The sequence below is a fragment of the Salmo salar genome, chromosome 10, assembly GCF_965601325.2.
Source record: "Salmo salar chromosome 10, fSalSal1, whole genome shotgun sequence".
Taxonomy (NCBI): Eukaryota; Metazoa; Chordata; class Actinopteri; order Salmoniformes; family Salmonidae; genus Salmo; species Salmo salar.
The window spans coordinates 117170001-117180000 of record NC_138300.1 but is presented as its reverse complement, the minus strand read 5'-3'; the positions used below and the strand labels follow the sequence as shown (position 1 = coordinate 117180000).

Sequence of the window (10000 nt, the reverse complement as noted above, 5' to 3'; positions counted from 1 at the left end):
TAGAACTCATTCAATTCATGTAGCTAGACCTCATTCCATTCATGTATCTAGAACTCATTCCATTCATGTAGCTAGAACTCATTCCATTCATGAAGCTAGAACTCATTCCATTCATGTAGCTAGATCTCATTCCATTCATGTAGCTAGAACTCATTCCATTCATGTAGCTAGAACTCATTCCATTCATGTAGCTAGAACTCATTCCATTCATGTAGCTAGAACTCATTCCTTTCATGTAGCTAGAACTCATTCATTTCATGTAGCTAGAACTCATTCCTTCCATGTAGCATTCCTTTCTTGTAGCTAGAACTCATTCCTTTCATGTAGCTAGACCTCATTCCTTTCATGCAGCTAGAACTCATTCCTTTCATGCAGCTAGAACTCATTCCTTTCATGTAGCTAGAACTCATTCCTTTCATGCAGCTAGAACTCATTCCATTCATGTACCTAGAACTCATTCCTTTCATGTAGCTAGAACTCATTCCTTTCATGTAGCTAGAACTCATTCCATTCATGTAGCTAGAACTCATTCCTTTCTTGTCGCTAGAACTCATTCCTTTCATGTAGCTAGAACTCATTCCATTCATGTAGCTAGAACTCATTCCTTTCTTGTCGCTAGAACTCATTCCTTTCATGCAGCTAGAACTCATTCCTTTCATGTAGCTAGAACTCATTCCTTTCATGTAGCTAGAACTCATTCCATTCATGTAGCTAGAACTCATTCCTTTCATGTAGCTAGAACTCATTCCTTTCATGTAGCTAGACCTCATTCCATTCATGTAGCTAGAACTCATTCCATTCATGTAGCATTCCTTTCATGTAGCTAGAACTCATTCCTTTCATGTAGCTAGAACTCATTCCATTCATGTAGCTAGAACTCATTCCATTCATGTAGCTAGAACTCATTCCATTCATGTAGCTAGAACTCATTCCATTCATGTATCTAGAACTCATTCCATTCATGTAGCTAGAACTCATTCCATTCATGTAGCTAGAACTCATTCCATTCATGTAGCTAGATCTCATTCCATTCATGTACCTAGAACTCATTCCATTCATGTAGCTAGAACTCATTCCATTCATGTAGCTAGATCTCATTCCATTCATGTACCTAGAACTCATTCCATTCATGTAGCTAGAACTCATTCCATTCATGTAGCTAGAACTCATTCCTTTCATGTAGCTAGAACTCATTCATTTCATGTAGCTAGAACTCATTCCTTCCATGTAGCATTCCTTTCTTGTAGCTAGAACTCATTCCTTTCATGCAGCTAGAACTCATTCCTTTCATGCAGCTAGAACTCATTCCTTCCATGTAGCTAGAACTCATTCCATTCATGTAGCTAGAACTCATTCCTTTCTTGTCGCTAGAACTCATTCCTTTCATGTAGCTAGAACTCATTCCTTTCTTGTCGCTAGAACTCATTCCTTTCATGCAGCTAGAACTCATTCCTTTCATGTAGCTAGAACTCATTCCTTTCATGTAGCTAGAACTCATTCCATTCATGTAGCTAGAACTCATTCCTTTCATGTAGCTAGAACTCATTCCTTTCATGTAGCTAGAACTCATTCCATTCATGTAGCTAGAACTCATTCCTTTCATGTAGCTAGAACTCATTCCTTTTATTCACTCAGTCTTCTTGGTGACGTTAGGTAAATGTAGAAACCTCATGTAGAAACCTGTTTCCCTCATGTGTATTTCAGGGTCCCCCTTGTGGTCAAAGGAGAGGAACGAGCCAATCAGAGTTCAGGAGGGCGAGGCTCTAGTGCTACATTGCCGGCCCCCTGCTGGCCTACCCCCTCCCATCATCTTCTGGATGGACGTCAGTAAGTCTGGTCTTTATAGTCCACTGTCTGTTGTGCTGTAGTTTACTGTAGATGCATAGATACCTCCTCGTGTTGACTTCTCTCCTCGTGTTGACTTCTCTCCTCGTGTTGACTTCTCTCCTCGTGTTGACTTCTCTCCTCATGTTGACTTCTCTCCTCATGTTGATTTCTCTCCTCGTGTTGACTTCTCTCCTCGTGTTGACTTCTCTCCTCATGTTGACTTCTCTCCTCGTGTTGATTTCTCTCCTCGTGTTGACTTCTCTCCTCGTGTTGACTTCTTTCCTCATGTTGACTTCTCTCCTCGTGTTGACTTCTCTCCTCGTGTTGACTTCTCTTCTCGTGTTGACTTCTCTCCTCGTGTTGACTTCTCTCCTCATGTTGACTTCTCTCCTCGTGTTGACTTCTCTCCTCCCCCAGACTTCCAGAGACTGCCTCAGAGCAGCCGTGTGTTCCAGGCGTTGAACGGAGACTTGTACTTCTCCAACGTTCTGAAGGAGGACTCGAGGAACGACTACATCTGTTACGCTCGTTTCCCTCACACTCAGACCATCCAGCAGAAACAACCCATCACCCTCTTAGTGCTCAACCGTAAGTGTATGTGTGTGTGTGTGTGTGTGTGTGTGTGTGTGTGTGTGTGTGGGAATGTGTGTGTGCGTGAATGTGTGCATGTGCACATTGTGTGTGTGTTCTTGCATGTGTGTGTGTGTGTGTGTGTGTGTGTGTGTGTGTGTGTGTGTGTGTGTGTGTGTGTGTGTGTGTGTGTGTGTGTGTGTGTGTGTGTGTGCGCGTGTGCTCAGTATTGAATGTGTGTGTCAGTTTGCATAGGAGTTTCCTATCAGTGATCCCAACGTCAGCGTCGCCAGTAGTAGTCTAGTAGTCATCATGAAAAGCCTCTCTCAACAACAAAAGGCTTTCTCATACAGTCCAGTTACCACTGACTGATCGTCATGACGATACAGGTTCACAGACACGATTTGACCATCTATTCTTTATCTACAGTATATCTATGATCATCATTCAGCATTTTGTTCAGTTCACACAGTTTGATTTTAGTATTCAGCCATTCATGTTTATTTGTCCAATCACTTTATTGACTTCAACATGTGGCATGTTTGATTATTTTCTGTTGTGTTACAGTGGATGCAGTCAATGAGACTGTTGCTGCTTTATTCAATGAAACTGATTTGTTTAGTGGTGAGTTTTGGCACCCCCTAGTGGCTCTGTCCTCCCATAGCCGTCAACCAATAGAAACCAACCACTAACATCGACCTCTAAACCTTAACCTTACCCTTGTGATTGTCCTCATCTTTAGTAGTAAACCAATACTAGAAATCAATCAGTAGCATTAACCTCCTAAACCTTAACCTAACCCCACTTCCCACCATAACTTGACCAATGAATACATTTTTGTGAAAGACATTATCTTTTCTACAGCAACTATTTATTAACATAATTTCAAATGACTAAAATGAACCACTGCATGATGGTTCCTCCTTTGCCTTGCTCATATTTTATAAATTCAAATGGACAAATTACATCTGTATTACATTCAGTAGGTCTGTATTACATCCAGTAGGTCTGTCTGTATTACATTCAGTAGGTCTGTCTGTATTACATTCAGTAGGTCTGTATTACATTCATTAGGTCTGTATTACATTCAGTAGGTCTGTCTGTATTACATTCATTAGGTCTGTATTACATTCAGTAGGTCTGTATTACATCCAGTAGGTCTGTCTGTATTACATTCAGTAGGTCTGTCTGTATTACATTCAGTAGGTCTGTATTACATTCATTAGGTCTGTATTACATTCAGTAGGTCTGTATTACATCCAGTTGGTCTGTCTGTATTACATTCAGTAGGTCTGTCTGTATTACATTCATTAGGTCTGTATTACATTCAGTAGGTCTGTATTACATTCAGTAGGTCTGTCTGTATTACAATCAGTACGTCTGTATTACATTCAGTAGGTCTGTATTACATTCAGTAGGTCTGTCTGTATTACATTCAGTACGTCTGTCTGTATTACATTCAGTACGTCTGTCTGTATTACATTCAGTAGGTCTGTCTGTATTACATTCAGTAGGTCTGTCTGTAATACATTCAGTAGGTCTGTCTGTATTACATTCAGTAGGTCTGTATTACATTCAGTAGGTCTGTCTGTATTACATTCAGTACGTCTGTCTGTATTACATTCAGTAGGTCTGTATTACATTCAGTAGGTCTGTATTACATTCAGTAGGTCTGTCTGTATTACATTCAGTAGGTCTTTATTACATTCAGTAGGTCTGTCTGTATTACATTCAGTAGGTCTGTCTGTATTACATTCAGTAGGTCTGTCTGTATTACATTCAGTAGGTCTGTCTGTATTACATTCAGTGCGTCTGTCTGTATTACATTCAGTAGGTCTGTATTACATTCAGTAGGTCTGTCTGTATTACATTCAGTAGGTCTGTATTACATTCAGTAGGTCTGTATTACATTCAGTAGGTCTGTCTGTATTACATTCAGTAGGTCTGTATTACATTCAGTAGGTCTGTATTACATTCAGTAGGTCTGTATTACATTCAGTAGGTCTGTATTACATTCAGTAGGCTACTTTTGGAAAGCTTTCTCTCTATTATAGTAATATATTTCATTAGAGCAAAGCAGATTGACAGCCTTACAAACTGTGAATGTTCCAACCACTACCACTCTAGTCTGTTCATCTATTCTCTTCACCCAGCCAACCGAATTCTTTCTTCCCAATCCACTTAAAACCTCTCCACTGTGTCTGACATCTTTCATTTCCTATCAGTTCATTTCTCATTGTTTGCAAAAGCGTCACTTCCTATGCGTCTGTCTGTCGAGTACCCTGAAGCTACATGTCACGCAGGCAAGCAGTCAGCCGTACAACAGATGAGGCTACAGACAGACTGATCTGACAGAAACGCTGTACCTCTCTTTCTGTATGATCATTGCCATCATCACAAGCACCATTTGTTGAACTCTTAATATCATAGAATCATATTCAAAGATGATTCTTTTGAGAAGATTATCCTAATCCTCACATTGGACTGGAAAGTAGTTTACTATCTGGTATCCTTACTATCTGGTACAGGAAAACAACATGTTGTAGATATGCACCACCTCTCAGTACAGTCCTACCGCTCGACCAAAGAACCCCTTCACAGTAATACATGAAGGCAGGGATTCATTCCAACACATTTACGACCTGTACACTGCGATCGACTTTTAAAGGCAATTTCCCTTACTCTTCACTATAAACGCTGCTGATGTCAGCTCAAACACAAATCACCTTTTAAAAAGTCAACTGCTGTGTTTGAGTATGTGAGCCCTGACCTGTACCTTCACAGTGGTACAACACCGACCTTGGTAAAACCCCAGGAATAAAATGGACAGAACAGCAGTAGTCTTGTTGTGACTAGCTGTGTCTCTGACCCCTCCATTGTGACTGCAGACGGCTTGGCGGAGGAGAGGAAACCTACTTTCCTCATCCCTTCTGGCTCCAGCAGCTCCAAGATGGTGCTGAGAGGACAGGTCCTGGAGTTGGAGTGCATCACTGAAGGACTGTAAGTACTTGGTGCCAATGAGAAACTGCAAATGTGTTGTACCTGTATTATGTGTTGTGTACGGTATACCTCTATTATTAATAATTATTACCTCTATTATTAATGTGTGCTTATAGATCATAGTGACCTAAACAAGTTCACTGGAAACGTATGCCTCCACACTATTCTCTCTCTCTCTCTCTCTCTCTCTCTCTCTCTCTCTCTCTCTCTCTCTTTCTCTCTCTCTCTCTCTCTCTCTCTGTCTCTGTCTCTGTCTCTGTCTCTGTCTCTCTCTCTCTCTCTCTCTCCCTCTGTCTCTCTCTCTCTCTCTCTCTCTCTCTCTCTCTCTCTCTCTCTCTCTCTCTCTCTCTCCCTCCCTCTTCTCCCCCTATTCCCTATCCAGTCCCACTCCAGAGGTCTCGTGGAGTAAGCTGAGCGGGGAGTTCCCTGACAAGCGTACCTCCATCGTGACCTTCCAGAAGATACTGCGTATCGTGAACGTGTCCGACGCCGACGCCGGCGAGTACCGCTGCACTGCCCACAACCGCCTGGCCTCCGTACACCACACCATCCGTGTCACTGTCAAAGGTATGTCATGTGACCTAGCAGTTAGTTCCAATAACTCTAGCACACGTAGTCTATAGCAGGGTCTGCATGGGTCCTGCACCCGCCCTTCTGATGTGGACTCCTCCTGCCTTTCCTGTCTGCCTGTCACTGTCCTACCCATTCAATCAAATCAAATCAAATATTTTATTTGTCACATACACATGGTTAGAAGATGTTAATGCGGGTGTAGCGAAATGCTTGTGCTTATAGTTCCAACCATGCAGTAATATCCAACGAGTAATCTAACCTAACAATTTCACAACAATTACCTTATACACACAAGTGTAAAGGAATGAATAAGAATATGTACCTAAAAAAAATATATGAATGAGCGATGGCCGAACGGCATAGGCAAGATGCAGCGGATGGTATAGAGTACAGTATATACATATGAGATGAGTAATGTAGGATATGTAAACATATAAAAGTGGCATTGTTTAAAGTGGCTAGTGATACATTATATCAAGATGGCAAGATGCAGTAGATGGTATAGAGTACAGTATATATATGAGATGAGTAATGTAGGGTATGTAAACATTATATAAAGTGGCATTGTTTAAAGTGACTAGTGATACATTTATTACATACATTTTTCCATTATTAAAGTGGCTGGAGTAGAGTCAGTATGTTGGCAGCAGCCACTCAATGTTAGTGATGGCTGTTTAACAGTCTGATGGCCTTGAGATAGAAGCTGTTTTTCAGTCTCTCGGTCCCAGCTTTGATGCACCTGTACTGACCTCGCCTTCTGGATGATAGCGGGGTGAACAGGTAGTGGCTCGGGTGGTTGTTGTCCTTGATGATCTTTTTGGCCTTCCTGTGACATCGGGTGGTGTAGGTGTCCTGGAGGGCAGGTAGTTTGCCCCCGGTGATGCGTTCTGCAGACCTCACTACCCTCTGTAATGCCTTCCGGTTATGGGCGGAGCAGTTGCCGTACCAGGCGGTGATACAGCCCGACAGGATGCTCTCGATTGTGCATCTGTAAAAGTTTGTGAGTGTTTTTGGTTGCTGCTGCGCCTTCTTCACCACGCTGTCTGTGTGGTTGGACCATTTCAGTTTGTCCGTGATGTGTACGCCGAGGAACTTAAAACTTTCTACCCTCTCCACTACTGTCCCGTCGATGTGGATAAGGGGGATGCTCCCTCTACTGTTTCCTGAAGTCCACGATCACCTCCTTTGTTTTGTTTTGTTGATGTTGAGTGTGAGGTTATTTTCCTGACACCACACTCCGAGGGCCCTCACCACCTCCCTGTAGGCCGTCTCGTCATTGTTGGTAATTAAGCCTACCACTGTAGTGTCGTCTGCAAACTTGATGATTGAGTTGGAGGGAGTACAGGAGAGGGCTGAGAACACACCCTTGTGGGGCCCCAGTGTTGAGGATCAGCGGGGTGGAGATGTTGTTACCTACCCTCACCACCTGGGGGCGGCCTGTCAGGAAGTCCAGGACCCAGTTGCTCAGGGCGGGGTCGAGACCCAGGGTCCCGAGCTTGATGACGAGTTTGGAGGGTACTATGGTGTTAAATGCTGAGCTGTAGTCGATGAACAGCATTCTCACATAGATATTCCTGTTGTCCAGATGGGTTAGGGCAGTGTGCAGTGTGATTGCGATTGCGTCGTCTGTGGACCTATTGGGGCGGTAAGCAAATTGGAGTGGGTCTAGGGTGTCAGGTAGGGTGGAGGTGATATGGTCCTTGACTAGTCTCTCAAAGCACTTCATGATGACGGAAGTGAGTGCTACGGGGCGATAGTCATTTAGTTCAGTTACCTTAGCTTTCTTGGGAACAGGAACAATGGTGGCCCTCTTGAAGCATGTGGGGACAGCAGACTGGGATAAGGATTGATTGAATATGTCTGTAAACACACCAGCCAGCTGGTCTGCGCATGCTCTGAGGATGCGGCTGGGGATGCCGTCTGGGCCTGCAGCCTTGCGAGGGTTGACACGTTTAATGTTTTGCTCACGTCGGCTGCAGTGAAGGAGAGCCCGCAGGTTTTGGTAGCGGGCCGTGTCAGTAGCACTGTATTGTCCTCAAAGCGAGCAAAGAAGTTGTTTAGTCTGTCTGGGAACAAGACATCCTGGTACGCGTCGGGGCTGGTTTTCCTTTTATAGTCCGTGATTGACTGTAGACCCTGCCACATACCTTTCGTGACTGAGCCGTTGAATTGTGACTCCACTTTGTCTCTATACTGACCCTTAGCTTGTTTGATTGCCTTGCAGAGGGAATAGCTACACTGTTTGTATTCGGTCATGTTTCCAGTCACCTTGCCCTGATTAAAAGCAGTGGTTCGCACTTTCAGTTTTGCGAGGATGCTGCCATCAATCCACGGTTTCTGGTTTGGGAATGTTTTAAAAGACGCAGTGGGTACAACATCGCCGATGCACTTGCTAATAAACCCGCTCACCGAATCAGCGTATTCATCAATGTTGTTGTTCGCCGCAAAGCGCAACATATCCCAGTCCACATGATCGAAGCAATCTTGAAGCGTGGAATCCGATTGGTCGGACCAGCGTTGAACAGACCTCAGCGGGAGTTTCCTGTTTTAGGTTCTGTCTATAGGCTGGAAGCAACAAAATGGAGTCATGGTCAGCTTTTCCGAAAGGAGGGCGGGGGAGGGCCTTATATGCGTCGCGGAAGTTAGAATAACAATTATCTAGAGTTTTGCCAGCCCTGGTAGCGCAATCGATATGCTGATAGAATTTAGGGAGCCTTGTTTTCAGATTAGCCTTGTTAAAATCCCCAGCTGCAAGAAATGCAGCCTCAGGATATGTGGTTTCCAGTTTACATAGAGTCAAATGAAGTTCGTTCAGGCCCGTCGATGTGTCTGCTTGGGGGGGAGATATATGTGGCTGTGATTATAATCAAAGAGAATTCTCTAGGTAGATAATGCGGTCGGCATTTGATTGTGAGGAACTCTAAGTCAGGTGAACAGAAGGACTTGAGTTCCTGTCACTGTCCCACCCATTCAATAACATCCCAAAACGGTCACTGTCCTACCCATTCAATAACATCCCAAAACTGTCACTGTCCTAGCCATTCAATAACATCACAAAACGGTCACTGTCCCACCCATTCAATAACATCCCAAAACGGTCACTGTCCTACCCATTCAATAACACCACAAAATGTTCACTGTCCTACCCATTCAATAACACCACAAAACTGTCACTGTCCCACCCATTCAATAGCACCACAAAATGTTCACTGTCCTACCCATTCAATAACACCACAAAACTGTCACTGTCCTACCCATTCAATAACAGCACAAAAAAAGGTCTGTGAAGAGCAGGGCTGAAAGGGGTCAGGAAGGTATGGCTGCCTCCAGGGCTTTTATCCTCTCTTTCAATCTCCCTTATTGATTTTTAAATGGTGGAATCCGGAGCAGAGGGTTCAGGCATTAACCGCTTTCCTGCCTTTCAGTATTGTGTAACCTTTCTGACCATTATTCTCTCCCATCACATTCCTTTTTAGTTTTCCTTGTTAAACCTTGTATTTTGATGCAAATTCTACAGCAACATTGCCTTGTTAAAAAAAAACAAATACAAAAAATGATCCAACCATACAGCCAGCATTCAAGTCCTAATGTGTGGTGACCATCAACTGAACTTCTATATTCTACCTTTAACCAACTGTCTGCTTGCCTTGTGTTCATCTGGCCCTCCCCTCCCAGCGGCACCGTACTGGCTCACTACCCCCAGGAACCTGGTGCTGGCCCCTAAAGAGAAGGGTCAATTGATCTGTAGGGCCAGTGGTACTCCCAAACCCACCATCAACTGGGCCATGAATGGCATCCCCATAGAGAGTGAGTACTCGGTATTGATTGATTGAGTGTATGTCTGTCTCTTAGTGTTCACACTGTGCACAGACACCACAGTCTATTTGGGATTAGGTCATTGCATCTGCCATTGTGAGGTTTAGACACACAGACAATGTTCAAGTTAAACATTTTCTATGTTCATGGTGAGTTTTTTCTATGTTTATGGTGAAACTTTTGACACGTGTTTTGACGCCTTGCTAGATTCACC

General features: G+C 43.5%; 1 protein-coding gene across 17 annotated transcripts in view; it reads left to right on the top strand.

The window, feature by feature from the left end:
- Positions 1 to 10000, top strand: part of LOC106561640 (neuronal cell adhesion molecule) — a 155877-nt gene that overhangs the window by 118046 nt on the left and 27831 nt on the right. For 13 of the 17 annotated variants that reach the window (XM_014125769.3, XM_014125776.3, XM_014125771.3 and 10 more), the window contains 7 exons: positions 1705 to 1827; positions 2245 to 2415; positions 2965 to 3021; positions 5286 to 5397; positions 5780 to 5964; positions 9646 to 9777; positions 9994 to 10000. The exon at positions 9994 to 10000 is cut by the window's right edge and continues 137 nt beyond it. In XM_014125769.3, coding sequence (XP_013981244.2) covers positions 1705 to 1827; positions 2245 to 2415; positions 2965 to 3021; positions 5286 to 5397; positions 5780 to 5964; positions 9646 to 9777; positions 9994 to 10000 — 787 coding nt within the window. The remainder of the gene's footprint in view (positions 1 to 1704; positions 1828 to 2244; positions 2416 to 2964; positions 3022 to 5285; positions 5398 to 5779; positions 5965 to 9645; positions 9778 to 9993) is intronic. The other 4 variants (XM_014125778.3, XM_014125777.3, XM_082957412.1 and 1 more) reach the window with 1 other exon arrangement.